The 15,137-nt window shown below is 57.3% G+C and overlaps 5 protein-coding genes across 5 annotated transcripts; 2 read left to right on the forward strand and 3 right to left on the reverse strand.

The window, feature by feature from the left end:
* Positions 1-1,654: 1,654 nt before the first annotated feature.
* Positions 1,655-4,411, reverse strand: DCS_03927 (uncharacterized protein; the record flags this gene model as incomplete). The annotated part of the gene is made up of 4 exons (XM_040801240.1): positions 1,655-2,493; positions 2,558-2,675; positions 2,735-4,211; positions 4,275-4,411. 4 exons carry the CDS (start codon positions 4,409-4,411, stop codon positions 1,655-1,657), a joined length of 2,571 nt encoding a protein of 856 aa, XP_040656273.1.
* A 3,984-nt stretch (positions 4,412-8,395) lies between these two features.
* On the forward strand, positions 8,396-9,076 carry DCS_03928 (UPF0145 domain-containing protein; the record flags this gene model as incomplete). The annotated part of the gene is made up of 3 exons (XM_040801241.1): positions 8,396-8,516; positions 8,620-8,667; positions 8,778-9,076. 3 exons carry the CDS (start codon positions 8,396-8,398, stop codon positions 9,074-9,076), a joined length of 468 nt encoding a protein of 155 aa, XP_040656274.1.
* Positions 9,077-9,452: 376 nt separating this feature from the next.
* DCS_03929 (glucosyltransferase) lies at positions 9,453-11,282 on the reverse strand (the record flags this gene model as incomplete). The annotated part of the gene is made up of 2 exons (XM_040801242.1): positions 9,453-10,987; positions 11,048-11,282. The coding sequence occupies 2 exons, from the start codon at positions 11,280-11,282 to the stop codon at positions 9,453-9,455; spliced, it is 1,770 nt and encodes a 589-aa protein (XP_040656275.1).
* A 579-nt stretch (positions 11,283-11,861) lies between these two features.
* On the forward strand, positions 11,862-13,387 carry DCS_03930 (pH-response regulator protein palC; the record flags this gene model as incomplete). The annotated part of the gene is made up of 2 exons (XM_040801243.1): positions 11,862-13,043; positions 13,109-13,387. The coding sequence occupies 2 exons, from the start codon at positions 11,862-11,864 to the stop codon at positions 13,385-13,387; spliced, it is 1,461 nt and encodes a 486-aa protein (XP_040656276.1).
* A 263-nt stretch (positions 13,388-13,650) lies between these two features.
* DCS_03931 (uncharacterized protein) lies at positions 13,651-14,946 on the reverse strand (the record flags this gene model as incomplete). Its single annotated transcript, XM_040801244.1, has 3 exons — positions 13,651-14,527; positions 14,591-14,746; positions 14,810-14,946. 3 exons carry the CDS (start codon positions 14,944-14,946, stop codon positions 13,651-13,653), a joined length of 1,170 nt encoding a protein of 389 aa, XP_040656277.1.
* Positions 14,947-15,137: the final 191 nt, after the last annotated feature.

A 15,137-nucleotide genomic window follows, 5' to 3' on the forward strand; every position in this document is an offset into this window, starting at 1 on the left:
ACACGTAAGTAATAAGCATAAGTATTGGCATTAAGCACAAGTGCTGGCACTAAGCACAAGTACTTCTACGGATTAATTGAACCTCGTACTATCTACCAAGTAGTGCAGCAGCAGTGAAAATGCAAGCAAGTACTGTACTTCTTCATGTCTGCTGCTACTTCTATACGAGCATTCGCACCCTGCTCTGGTACTCATCCACAATCCCCCCCCAGTGTCGCCGAATGTCCTGCGCCGACACCTCAAGTACGTACTGTACATGCATCTACATGAACGTCTGGCCTGTACTGACGACGCCTGCAGCACCTGTCGGTGGCCCCTTGTGCGAGCAAGTACCTGTACGGAGGTGCATGTAATGATACTTCACTGTACGTGCAAGTGCCGTGGTACTGTAGGTACCTAGTACGCAGACTCGCGCTGACAGGTGTGCGGCACTGGAGGATAGGTGTTGAAGCCTGGTACTCGTTCTTACGTACGCTGTAATAATACTCCGCACATGCACTGTATCGTTGTATTATTACTCTACTCCGTACTTGCATTTACAGTAATATTACCTAGCACGTTGTACGTCCTCGATCATGCTGTGAGTGTACAGTAATCAAGTACTCAAGTATTGCTCCGGACGTTACTCCGTAGTGCCCATCAATTACCAATCTGTACCTTCTTTCAGCCTTCGACCGTTGACGCATCAATTCCAGCTGCAACAACAAAGCAAACATCGCCACCGCTTCCGTCAACCACGCCCAAGCATGGATCATGCTTGGAATGAACCGCGCCCACGGCAATCACTCTACCCAGTCCTGCGGTTCCTGCCGCGGCTACACGTAATATGAACGTGCCCACGCTCGCGCCCACGCACTCGGACATGCACCCACGTACCCACGCACCCACGCACCCACACACCACCGGCACTCCATCTGCCCATGGGGATGAGGCATCAATATCAATGCACAGCAACCGGTCCGAATATGCTTTCCCACTTGCTCATCCTCGCCCGGCCCGACCTGGGGAGCTCAGCCCAGGGAAGCTGCAAAGCCGGACGGGGGACCCGGACTGTTTTGCATTCGGCAACCCTTCACATGACCGCTCGGCTGTGGACGACTTCTGGCCCGTCTCGCTCGGTTTCCATCCATCTGGAGATGCGGTGATGGCACGAGTAAACGCGCAGCACAGCTTACTCGTACCGGTTCTCGTGCTGTGTTCCATGAGTCAACTGGTTCAATCGTCCATTGAAGACATGTCGCCATCCATGTGGCCATCAATTCCATTCCCATTCATGCCATGCATTGGCCGTTCGGCGCACTGCACTGGCATGACGTCGAGGCTGGCACCGACCTGCCGAATGCTCATCGTTGAACCGTGCCATTATTCCTGCGTCGAGCTGTCCATCACCAGACTAATTTCGGACCATGAAGTGACACGCTCCGCCAGCACGCAGAGGCGGCGAGCCCTTCTCGTCGTGCCAGCCTGCATACCTACGTCGTCCCTCACATCCTCGCCCCATCCGCCACCCGCCCCGACCTTTCCTGCCATGCATCCATACAGAAATAAACGAAAATACCGCAAACTCCATCGACGAAACCCATGCCAAGGTCCCTCCCGCTCTTCACCCTGCCAGGCACGCGTGGCTGCACCCGCCATCGACCCCCCGCGCGGCTCAAGGTCGGTCTCCGGACCACATCCATTCTTGGAAGCCCTGCTGACTGTAGACCTTGGGGTATGATCCGAGGTTCGCCCTCGTCTGCTGCTGACTGCTGCCTCCGTCGCGGTTGCCCTTGCCCCTCAGGACATCCCCCTTCAGGCAGAAGCAGAGATATAGCTTGCGGCAGATTTGCGTCGTCGCCTTGCTGTAGCTGGCAAGCTCCGTCTCTGCCGCGTAGCGGTCCGTCGCCGTGGCCGAATAGCCCTTCCAGAAATTGCGGCGCAGCACGAGCAGCCTCTTCCCCAGATCGTCCATGTCCTTCTCCAGGAAGTGTTGCTTCTGGTCCGAGAGCTTGGCGTGGAGGTCCGCAAAGGCCGCCACCTCCACTTGCCGGCCAACAAAGATGGACAGGAGGATGCCGACAAAGGCCAGCCTTTTCTGCAAGCCGCCATCGTACTCGAATGCTTCCTGCATCGGGATCGGTGTGAACATGGCCGCCTCGCTCGCGTCGTCAAACAGATGAAGCGCCTCCAAGGGGTTCCGCGACATCCAGTCCGAGCCACGGACTCGGACGCATTCCTGCCAGCGGAAAGGCAAGCGGCGTCCGGAATCTATAATCAGCCTCTCCAGAGTGGTTGGACGTGGGAGGTCATCTGCCGCGGCACCGAGGAACGAACGGCAATGGGCGAGGTCCAGGTCGTACAGGTAGCCCTGACCGCCGCTCACCTGAATGTGCCGGACGTTGTGCCGGTTGACCAGTGCGTCGAGGTCCTTGCACATCTCGTTAAAGTCCATGACATCGTTGTAGCGCAGGCTGAACTGGGACATCAGAGAGTGGAGGAGGGCGTGCAGTTCTATATCGAGAACCCAGTATTAGCGCCACGCTTCGTCGGCCAGATGCAGCGAGGGCAGACTCACCCGTAAACTGCGTCGTGTTCTCGGCCATTTCTTTAAAGAAGAACGGGGTGCAGCATGACGCCCTGTCCTCGGCGTGTCGGCAATGTTTGCAGTCGTGCGATTCCTCTGTTCGATCGCACTATGGGTCATCGTCGCGTTAGCAACCCATGCCGTCCAGCAGCAGGCGGGCTGACATACTCGTCTCTTCTTGATCTTGCAGTACACGCACACTGTTTTTTCAAACCTCCTCTTCGTTGCGTTGAGCCTGCCGGGCTCTGGCATGGACCCGGTCCGGCCTGGCTTCTTCGGTTCGGCCGAGAGGAGTGGCTGCTGGTACGGCGGGATGCTCTGTCCGCTCCACCAGGCTGATCCGGGCATGGGGTGCCCACCAGATGAGCTGCCGGTCTCTTTCGGACGGAGCAAGTTATGGTGTTGGCTGCGAGAGCCGCTGGCTGTGCAGCTCAGCAGAGGGACCGTGGCGGCCCTGAGCGACCATCCAGAGTCGAACGAGTGGTGCGTTTGGGACGACGATTGTGTTTCTACCCGGTCACAGGATGCAACGCCAGACTGCTGGGAGGCTGACCAGAACTGACTTGGGTATGTCGTTGCCGCGCTGTTGCTTCCACCAAAGGGGCTCGGAGACAGTGTTATGTTGCTCGCTCCCTGTGGCTCATAAGGTTGTGACGACGCTGGGAGAAGCTCGCTTCGAAAGCTTCCGTCTGCTTCTCCGTGCATTCCAGGCGTGTGGAAAGCATCCGGAAACGAAACCGCAGCCTTGCAGACGAACGGAGAGGGCGTCACCGAGAAGCTTGGGTCCTTCACCGAAGGACCCCCCTTCTGTTCGATGGCGTAGGGTTCGGTTGCGGCCGGTTCATGTGCTTGCTCTACCGGGTCCGATACACATGGGCTCATCAGCAAGCCTGAATTGCTCTCTTGGCCATTAGCACCATAGACATTGGCTTGATACTCGGTGGCACCGCAGCTGTTTTGCAGGTGGGCTTGCGTGACCGACGGAGCGACAATGTCTGCGTGCTGCAGGAACATCGGTAGCATATCATGGTTTGGCGCGTATTTTCCAGGCACAGAAAGAGGAGCGGTGTATTGCATGGTGGTATTTGAATGCGATTCGACCACCGACTGCATCAACGGTTGGTCATGGTAATTTGACGATGGCATCGGCTGCACCTGGTGTGGTGCATCTGTGAAGGTGTTCTCGATGTCTTCGACGACGACGGTGAATCCATTTGTTATCCGGTATTGCCCATTCGATAATGTGTCTTCTGCATTCTGCCGTATGCAAGTCGAGTCAAAGTTGTCCGCACACATTTGGCCGGTATTCGTGCCAGTACTGTTGTCATCCTTGAAGACGGTAAGATCGTTGGTTCTCTGGTACTGCACAAACGACAACAGGTTGTCCACCCTACCTCCGTCGCAATTATTCTGAACATATCCATCGGTGGTAGTTTGGCCACCGTACTGAATGTGCTCAATGGGTGTGAGGTTGTTGGGAATCTGAGTCTGCACGTGTGACGATGGGGTTTGCACCCCATTTTGCTTGAATACCGAGTCCGAGTACCGAATCAACTCTGCGGCAGCACTCTTCCTCTGGTTTCCGACAATCGTATTAGAGACATGGTCGAGCGGGAGGTGATCTCCAGGTTCGTCGTCGAGGGTCCTATCATCAATGTAGGATTTCAATGTCTAGAGCGGTTTGCCAAAGCAACTTGTTGGTACCTACAGCGATGTGGGTTCCATCCATTCGTTCAGAACGCCATTTGAAACTTGTGCCATTGAATTCCGACGGAGCGAGCTCTCGTGAGTGAGTATGTCCATGTTTTCCCAAGCGGCGAGATTGGGTCCGAAGTAGTCACTCATGTTGAGAAGACGGGAAGGGAGGCCGATGATCAGTTAGGATGAGGTGAGTTGAGTGCGATATTAAACCAATAAGGCCAGATAAAATAATGCAACTCAACCAATCCTCGGGGTGCAGATTGGGAGGGACAGATATCAGTCAACGGGAAGGGGGGGAGGGGGAAGGGGAATAGACCGAGCTGCCGGACTGGAGAAAGATGCCGACTTCAAGGTGACAAAGCGATGCCAGAAAGTCGACGTTGAATGTCAGTGAGCAGTTTACAGCGGAGAAGCAAACTTTGATAAATGGAAGAATACCTATCCTTTCAACTTTTATGCCCTCTTGTCTCGTGATGGATGAAGTGGCAGGTGATCTGGAGCAATGGTAAGTAAGATCTGGGTGTTCTCTGAGGGCGTAACGTCAGGCCTCAGGTTCTGGGAGCGTATCGTGCCGTCGGTTGCTGCAAGCTACCGTAATACGCTCATCCACACAGGCCTTGTGTGAGTAACGTATCTCTATGGCCTTCAAATACAGTGAGCTCTGGACACAACAGCTGGAGGGGGGTGCGTCACTTCAAGACGGACGATGCGGCGGCGTACGATGCCTCAGATATCCGAGGAACCATGGACATGTCGAGGCCTGAGGAGTCGATGCGGAGTACGGGCAGTAGAAATAGACGACGAGAGGGCCCCCTGCAGCCGGTAACCTGGTTTGCTCTGGGCCAACCAATGCTTCATCCATTCAAGGGCTGCAGTGCAGGTGTCGGTATCAATCTCTCCGCCACGGCTCGGAGTGCAGTACTCATGCTCGCGGCAGCATGATCTGGTCCAGGCTCCAGGTGATCTTGGTCTGCAGGCCGGGGAGCCCCTCCCCTTGACATGTCAAGCATGCAGAGTGGCCATGGACGTTGTGCTCGGCGAGGGCCACGGACACGTCGGTATTGCTGCTCAACCACTCGGGGACCGGGGACCATTACGTATACGACGTACTGGGTTCCGAGTGCATGTACAGTTGGTCGAGGGCCTCGAATTTGTCGAATGACATGAGGGCGGGCTGCCACGGGCCCGGCCTTGAGGCTTACAAGCCGTGTGCGGTTACAGTCCAATCAATCCATCATGGACCGGGGGCGGGGGGTCCAACTCATGAAATTCACCCGCTGCTCCACGAACTGGTGGCGACAGTTTCCTTTCCGATTTGCATCCCTGGCCCTGCAAACCTGTCAAGGAAGCCGGCACAGCCATTGTCCAACCGTCATAAACAGTGACGTCTCATGGTCGTATGCAAATCGTCGTGTCCTGCCTGCTCGAGACGAGCCGCGAGCAGCTTGGGCGAGCGGTGGACTCTTGTCCCTGCGTTTTCCCCTGCGAGCTATTCGAAATCTGCATTTTTGGATGCCGGCAACATCCAGCAGGCGCCCATGAGCGAGACGGGACGGGGGTGTCTGGCTAATAGGATGTCGAGAAAAACAACTTCGGTGATGCGAGAGCCGTCGTCTCGGAGGATTGGCTGTAGACGTCACAGCTGGTGCATATCGAGCCAGTCAGCGTGCTTACGAGTCGACGGAGCGTAGTGTAGAGATTTGTTTTGCGATGTGCCGGCTGCATCGACGCTGGGTGCTGCGCTGAGGTCTCCCCCCTCCGCCCCTCCTCCCTCCTTCCCTCCGCCCCTCCTCCCCTCCTCCCCTCCTCCCCTCCCACGAGGCCCAGACATGAACACAGGTGTGTACCCCGAACATCTGCATTGCCTCCCCAGCAGGTGCGTACTCGGCTGCATCCCTGCCTTTGGCATAAACAGCATCCACCGGCGATGGCGACTTTGATGTTTGTTGGTAATTGCTCCTCGCCACCTACGGTCGTTTGCCCTTGCCGTCTTTTCACCTAGTCATCGGTGAGGATGCTAGGGATCCCGTCGGAAAAGGCGTCCCCTACGTTGCGGGACAAGACCCGGGTTGGGGTGCATCGTTGGCATCGCGCCGAATCACAGCCTTGGTGCCTGTCCACCGAACACCGAAAAGCCTTGGGATGAAAATGAAACCTGAGAGGATGCCGGCGTGGGGGCTGGGGAGTGTGCCGGTTTGCACTCCGTACTCTGTACGCCAAAGTCGCCTCTGCTTGTCAACGCTTGCGGCAGTCGTTGCATGCGGCCGCGAGCGTACTTTATGATGCATGATCGGTACGAGTTATTCGTAGGCACCTGTCGATGCTCTGTCTGCTCAGGGCCATCTCCGCCTGACTGCAGCAACTCAACATGCCTACGACGTACTTGCAGCAGTACCTACTGGTACTGTAGGAAAGATGCAATGATTTGAATTGGTCAAGAACGACGCACGGGATGGCGCGTCATCGGATGCCGCCACAGAAAGCGGGCCACCACAGGTCGCCAGGAGCGATGGGGATCTTGGTAGGAGGCTGCGCGCTTGGGCAGGAGCACTCGTGACAGCCAAGGACCATGCAAGCAGGACAAGGACAGATTAGGTGCGCGGGAACTACGAGTGGTAGTTCGGAGGACAGGCATAGTTTCATGTCTGTTGCTCAACAAGAGACGCGATGTTGGGAAGCGTTGGTGCCATATCACCACCTACCGACGTTGGAAGGCCATCTTGCTCCCGATCTTTTAGAATTCCACAGCTCTAGTCTGGTCGCCTTAGCTCGGCAATCGCGCACTGGATGCTCTGGCCCTCAACGTCTGAACAGCCAGCAGGCGCGGCCGATGTCAAGCAGGTAGCAACCTCGTATAATGTATCTCTCCTTTGTCCCCTCCCTCCTTCCGCGGCTGACGAGGTGCTGCTGCTGAGCAGGGCGCCGGGTCGGCTCCTGCCGTGTCACCATGGCGCACCTGACAAGAAAGCACGAGGCGGCCAAACGCGCCAAATATTTGCTCGGTTGCCTCCTGGGCAGTGTTGGGTTGGGCCTCAACGCGCTGCGCGGCACTGAACTTTTGGTCCAGGCCCGAGGACGCGGAATCAAACCAACGGCAGGAATATATACACGAGGAAGTGCACACAGCACTCCGCATGTGTAACCACCTCGCCAGCACCGTCGCCATGGGGCTCCCGTCCCGCTTGGCTCCTCTCTGCTTCGTCATCTGCACCCTATACCTTCAGCGGTTGCCATCGTCAACATGGCGGCCCCCGACAGACGCAGGGCATTGCTGTGGCAATCGGAACGGCCGTCGAGTCCGGTCGTCGAGCCCGGTCGTCGAGTCCCTTCGTCGAGTCCCTTCGTCGCACATGCGCCTCGGCAGCCTACCATGCCTCTCGGACAGTGTCTGGGCTGATTGCCTTGCGAATAAAGGCCATGTCACCATGTCGGTCTTGGTCGTTGAAGATACCAACCCGGGACGCTAAGGAACCATGCCTTGCCAAGCCCAAGATCCCGCATTGGCCCGCAGCAGTCGGCACTGGACGTGCTGTGACGATGATGGAGGCAAGGTAAGTAAGCCATCAGGGAGACCTCGGGGCTCCTCCACGTGACTACATACCTCCGTTGACATCTGCCATCCCCGCTTCTTGAAGGTTGAGCCGCATTCTTGAGGCGGCTCTCAGTGGTCAACTGTCGGCAATACGACGAATACGACGCGGCACTGGGAGCTAAAGACTGCCCGAAACTGGACCCCCTCATCACCACATGCCGTGCCATGTTTCCGACCAGCCAGTCAGCCACTGACGGTCGAGCGTTGGTGTGCCTGCACATCCATCACCACCCACACCTCGGGACATGGTCCATCTAGCCATGAACGGCCCTGGCGTCTTGCGCGTACATGGTTTGGCCATCGAGTCACCAGGCACGGAGTAGCGTGCCTTGGTACTGGTGCAATGGGGTACAGGTGAGAGATGGCCAGCCGTGATGCCGATCAAGTCCGGCTGCAAGTTGGCAGGATATAAATAAGCATCTCGAAGCCATCGTAGGCGTCGGGGGAGCCAATGCTACCGCTTGTTCCCCAGCATTGCCAGCACCTCGACCCCTTCCGTATTGCATCTCCATTCGGCCAGCCTGTCGTCTTCCACCATGGGCTTCGTCAAGGAAAAGGGAAAGGAAAAGTCGCCTCCGTACGAGGAGGTCGCGCCCGTCCTTCCTGAGCTCTCCGACCAGCTGTGCTTCACAGAGACGGACGGCGTCATCACCACCAGTCCGTCCACCCCAGCGACCCAGCCTCTGCCTATTCAGCACCAGCACTACCCTACTGTGCATCATGAAAACCCGAACCAGCGGCTAACTACTCTTCCTTGCAGCCATGATGGATCTTCCCGGCTATCGGGTCGTCAAAGTCCTAGGAACCGGTATGCTCCCTTGTTCCCATGCGACACCCACCCCAAGCTGCCTCCTTTGCGCCTTCCATCTGGCCAATCTACCAGTCACTAGTCGTTAATGCATAGTCGATGGTAACTAGTCTTTGGAATCTCCGTCCGCAGCCGCAACATCGCCGCCAGTTTGGGTATGGTGCTCAAGAGCTTCGCCGGCGGCGAGCTTGGCTGGTTCACCAACATGCTCTACTCCTGCCGCAACGACTCCATGACCCGCGTCGTCGAGGAGTGCAAGCGACGTGGCGGCAATGCCATCATCACTCTGCGCTTCGATGCCGGCGATATGGGCGGCTTTGCCCAGACGGCCGCCTATGGAACGGCGTGCATCGTGGAGAAGGTGGATGACGCAGTCGCGACACCGACGCAGCTGGAGAAGGCAACGTAGGATGCTGGACGGGAGCTGTGCTCTTTGCCTGGTTATGTTTGTTACAGGCATAAGGTATATTCATGACAACAAGTAAACGAAGCTTGCCATCCGTGCCAATCCTTCCGAGTTCTCGCATATCCTATCGAGCACGAGTTCCTGCTCCCACGCCGGAAATCATATTTTCTGCCTGGTTCCTGGACAAGCTCGGCCAGCTCCGGCGGCTCATGTGTCACGCTCTGGGCAGCACATGCTTCAACGGGCAGCCAACAATTCTGCCAGCCCACGTGCTGTCATCACGGGCCTACTCCCTACCGCTTCTCGTGAAATACCATCGAGATAGGCCACACGCTTGTCCTTGCTGCTTTTCCGGTGCCACCTACCTCATCCTTGCCATTCATTGCGTTTTTGTCTTGATGGAAAATTTGGCAGGCAGACCACTCTCAAATACGAGTCGCCACAGGCACCACAAGTAGCAGAGAATGAATCCCGCTGCCCCGATGCCCACGTTCACCACGACCCAGAGGTCCGGCTTGTTCGCGGGTGGGCTGACGAGGGCGTCGGCAACGTGCCATAGTCCCATGGCGAGATAAAAGGCCCAATGCAGCAGGGCCATCGCCCACTGAGCGCGCGCCGACGGCCCTTCCTGCACCTGGAAAGGCGCTTTCCACGAGGTCGGAGGGAGCCCGAGGAGGTATGCCCATAGCAGCGTGAGCACGGCGTAAGGAACCCTCAAATCTACCCTCTGCAGCAGGGGATACAGGGTCCACGCCCCAAGTAGGTTCGCGAAGCCGACCCAGGACCTGACATCACCCCTCATGCCGTGCGGCCCGGCCAGCAGCAGCGTCATTGGCATCAGGGGTAAGAGGACGCTCTTCTCGTGAACCTGGTAGCTGAAGAGAAAGAACCCCCATGCCGTGGCGGCAAAGGCCAACGGCAACGTCGTCCTCCGGGGCGACAGAAACAGGATCAAGTTGGGTGGCATGATGGACAGCAGCGTCGCTCCCAGGGAAGCCTTCTGGAGCAAGGCCGGTGGCAGCTTGCGAAACTTGACCACGACGTTGGCCGCGCACCAAAAGTTGGCCACTTTGTCCTCGAACAAGCCCCTGGCAAAGGGAAAGACTCGGTGCACAATCTGCAGCAACTGCTCCAGGATTGCATAGGGGACGGATCGGTTGTCAACGTGCTGGCCGAGAGAGGGGAATAGAGGCAAGGGCGGAACTGGGTCGTCCTGCGGTCGAGGGTCGATGGCCACGAATCGCTCGTACCACGTCCCGACAACGATGGGAAGGACCAAAACGGCAAAAGATAGGATTGTGATGAGGGCGATGCCGAATAGTCGCGAAAGTTGAAGCGGAAAGAGGCATCGGCCGAGGAGATAGGCGAAAACGCTGAGGGCGTAGTAGAGGGCCATCTGCTTGAAGCCCAGTGCGGCGACGAAGAAGACGGCGGCGCACTTGTAGCGATCGGCCAGCATGCTCGACATGCTCGCGAGGACGAGCCCGAGCATGACGGTGTTGTACTGAAAGTGAACATGGTCGATGAGAATGGTCGCCGGCTGCATGAGGATGGCGACGAGCGATAGGGAGCTATTCCAGGGAGCCACGTGGTTGAGGCGGCCGAACCGTCGAACGAAGACGACGGCGGCAGGGATGTAGATGAGGTACTCCGACACGACGACCGTTGCGCGCATGAATAACTTGAGTGTCGCGCTGTCGGAGCCGCGAGAGGTGTAGAGGGCGAACCAGGCTGGGTTGATCATCTGGCCGATCTTGCCCATGAGCCAGCTGTGGTAGGCCGTGAGAGGCGGGTAGTCGAGCCCCCACCACTGCAGATCGTGAAAGTACCACTGCGATATCGGCAGATGCGTCGTCACCTCCATCCAGTGCCGCTGGGCTTCGTAGTCGCCGTACATGGGGGGGCGCTGGAAGCCTGTGGACAGCAAGGTCAGCTAACTGGTCCCGCTCGACACCCGGAAGCCGGCCGTCTAACCCGAATATCCCCAAAGACCGGCGGCCCATCGAAACAGAAAGGCCAGCATGAGGATGAGCGGCAGGATCTCCCATTGGGACGAGGAGCTGCGCGTGGGCCAGAGGAAAGCGGCGAGAGGAAAGGAGGGAGCCCGGATCAAGGTTGTCGGACGTGGACGGTCGACAAGATCGCCCTCATGGTCCTTCTTCTTGGGCTTGCGTCTAGATTTGTGCGGCGAGGAGCTGGCCATGGCCATTGTGTCACCGCGTCGACAGTATGCGGTCAGGATTCATGGATTGCGAAGGAGGATAGGATGAAGTCGATGGCATCGACGAAGGAGTATGTGCATGTTGATGATGCAAGTCTCAAGCAGCGGCTCATTCGAAGCTGCGTGACTTAGGTAAATATCCTTACAGCGGCAGCACGCGTACTGTACGGAGCACTGTGCACTAATTTCAGGTTTTACAGTGCGTTGAGTACCTACCTAGTATGTAAGACCGATTGAACGTACAAGTATTAGTGCTGGTCGAGGCACCAAGTTTCAGGTACCGAGCGTCCCTGTCCCGTCCTTGCGGGGGGCTCCAGGAGCTTGATAGCTGCCTGTCTATAGTGGAATGACGGTATCCCCGCCTGGGAACAATAGGCAGACGCCGCCATAAAGGCGCGGGTTACAGCAAGGAAATACCGTGCGAATAAGTATTCTGATGGACCGTAGGAGAGGGGGAGGCGCCGCCGCCGCCGCCGTTGTGTGAATCATTGTCGTCAGGCATCCTCTAGGCGGGCTTGAACTAAGTATCCCATCCATAACCTTAGCTTGCTTACCGAAACTGCGAGCATGCCGTTCCCCTTCGTCCTTCCAACAACGTCAGCATTCTCCTTCTCGTCCTGCTTCAGCTGCGAGTCGCACCCCTCGCTCGCCATCAACGCGAGCACCCAGCGCGGCATCCTCCGTGATGCCCTCAAGAAGCACAAGCGACTGCCGCCGGCCGGCCGGTCAGGAAATCTTGCCACGGTGATCAACAGTCTCGATGGGTATATCCCCTACCTCTTCGCCGTCGACGCCGGTGTCAGCTCCCAGACGAGCGTCGGAGGCGAGGGCATCAGCGTCGTCCTGAAGACGGCACCGTCGATCCACTGGAGGCCAACACTGACGGGCGATCTCGTGCCGGGGCGTGAGAGGTCGCGTGTCGTGACGACTTCGCTCGAGTATGAGATATTCTTCGTCCTCTCCACCCTCGGCCTCGCCTACATCCTGACGGCCAGGTCGTTGCTTCAACCGCTGCACGTCACGACGGGCGGTTTTGTCGGGCCCAGGGAGAGAACGGCGGTGATCCAGGCGGCCAACAAATACCTTCTCGACGCCGCCTCCCTGTACGACTACCTCGCGGCCCGGAGCGAGCACATCTCGAGCGCCCCGCCATGCGTCGATGTGGCCCCTTGCACGGCACGAGCCTTGGTCTCCCTGACCCTCGCAGAGGCGACGCTGTTGGCCGTCACCAAGGACGATGCGTATCCCGCCGCCGTCGCGCAGGATAGGAACAAGAACGACAAGGAGTGGATGTTCAAGTCGCCCGAGATACCAAAGACCAAGGCCCATCTGAACGCCCGGTTGTGTCTTGCCGCCTCGGACCATGCGGCGAAGGCGGCCTCGTTGTGCAAGTCGGCAGGCGCGGGATCCAACAGGATCAGCCCCAGTCTCGTCAAGTACATCGAGGACCTCGGCAAGACGAGCCGGGCCAAGGCATGCCGATTCTTCGGCATCCATTCCGAGATGGACGGCAATACGGCCGAAGGCATTGGCTGGCTTCGAGCGGGCTTTCAAGCCCTCGACGTCGATGTCCGAGACAGGGATTCGCACAAGGGCCTGCGCTTCAGCCGGCTGAAGAAGGGTCTCTTGGAGAAGAGAGAGGATGGACGGGTGGAAAGGGAGACGGCGTGGGGTGCCGATGCGGGCCGGTTCGAGGAGACGAGAGTGCTTGAGCTTCTCGACGCCAAGTGGAACAAGATCAACGACACGGTTCGTCCGAGTTTGCCAGAGTTCCATTGTCGCCTACCACATTTGCTGACCCTCTCTCTTGCAAGATGAACACTCAATCCGTCCCGCCCGTCAACTCGCTCCTCGCCAAGATGCCATCGGGCCGTGAGATTTGTACCTTGCAGCCCTATCATCCACCTGTCCTCGACAGAGACGTCCTCGAAGCGATGCGCGCCCCACCAGATGGAGATGATGGCAGGGTGGCGATGGATGATGCCAGCTCAGACGACGAGGCGAGTGGCAGTCCGCCGGGACCTGCCGGAGCGTATCCTGCAACGACGGACGACTATGGCAGCAATCCAGGTCCAAGAAGTGCCTATTACTGATGTAAACACGCACAATAGTTGCTTATGGGGTTGAATATTGGATTTTGCTGCTGAGGCTACATCATTCTATGGAGGTCTATTTGCTACTATATTCTTGTGCTGGGTTGAGCCCTGTCGAAACGGACAAGCAGCCTATCCGGTCGGATATCCCTTGTCTATTCCCAATGTCAAATGCAATCAAACTTTTGGTTCTGTCCTGTCCCATGTCTATAAGTCTCGTCTGTGTCCGAGCTGTGGTTTATCTTGTTTCTGTCGCTGGTTTTTTACTGCGTAGGCTGGGGTGCCCAAGCAGTCATGACGCCATCGTTGGTTTGATAGGCGGTCATGACGGGGTCCTCTTCCTGCTGCTTGTAGGCGGTCATGATGGGGTCTTCGTCCTGCTGCTTGTAGGCGGTCATGATGGGGTCCTCCTCCCTCTTGTTGTAAGCGGTCATCAGGGGGTCCTCTTCCTGCTGCTTGTAGGCGGTCATGATGGGGTCTTCGTCCTGCTGCTTGTAGGCGGTCATGATGGGGTCCTCATCCTGCTGCTTGTAGGCGGTCATGATGGGGTCCTCTTCTCTCTTGTTGTAGGCGGTCATCAGGGGGTCCTCCTCCTGCTGCGTGTAGGCGGTCATGATGGGGTCCTCCTCCCTCTTGTTGTAGATGGTCATGAGAGGATCCTCCTCCTGCTGCGTGTAGGCGGTCATGATGGGGTCCTCCTCCCTCTTGTTGTAGATGGTCATGAGAGGATCCTCGACTTTCCATGCGGTCATCTTGTCGTCGTCCCGCTTCCAAGCAGTCATGAAGCCATCTTCACCCTTGTAAGCGGTCATGATGCCATCCTCAACCGAACCAGCAACCGCGGTGGCAGCCACCTTCTCCCAACCAGTCGCGTGGCCGCTATCGGACTTGTAGGCAGTCATGATGCCTTCTTCGTCCTCCTTCCAAGCAGTCATGTAGCCGTCTTCCTCTCTCCAGGCGGTCATGATGCCATCATCACCCTTCCAAGCCGACATGTAGCTGTCATCGGAATGGTAGGCTGTCATCTTGGCATCCTCTTCCCGCTTCCAAGCAGTCATAAAATCAACCGCAGCGGGAGGGGTCGTGGGGGCCGGGCAGGGAGGTGTCTTGAGGTTGTAAGGCTTGCAGTCGGGGATGCACCTACTCCATTGTGTCAGCTCAAATCCGATAACACCACGCCCTCTCATCCGGTTCGGCACTTACCCTCCATATCGAATACCGCACGAGTTGATGGCATCGATGCAGATTGTGCGTGTACGACAATCATCCTTGGGCTTTGGCGTGCGCGTCGGCTTCGGAGGCGGCGTCGTTGTGCAAGGGGGTGGTACTGGTGCCTTCTGAGAGCACGGGTTATAGCATCTGCATCGTCCGAATCAGCTTGTCGGATCTACTTTGAACGGAACTCGGTAATATGAAACATACCCTCCAAAACGCTGGCCGCACTCGTTGATTCCATCAAAGCAGAGTGTCTTGTCCACACAGGCGGTAGGGGTAGCTCGAGGGGGGGCGGCACTGGCGAGGCCGGCAACTGTGATGAGGAGACCAGTAGTAGCCCGCATTGTTTCTGATTTTTACTCTCTGACTGGGGAATCCTTCAATGCAATGGAATTATATGCTGGGTGTGAAGAAGAGGGAAGTTTATTGTCTAAAGTGAATGCTGCTGAGTGTGAGGAAACAACTTCAACGAAAGGGGTCGACGACAACGCCCTTATATACCAGTTCTCTGCTACCTTCAGGCTTCTATTCGCAC

This window comes from Drechmeria coniospora, chromosome 02, assembly GCF_001625195.1.
Source record: "Drechmeria coniospora strain ARSEF 6962 chromosome 02, whole genome shotgun sequence".
NCBI lineage: Eukaryota > Fungi > Ascomycota > Sordariomycetes > Hypocreales > Ophiocordycipitaceae > Drechmeria > Drechmeria coniospora.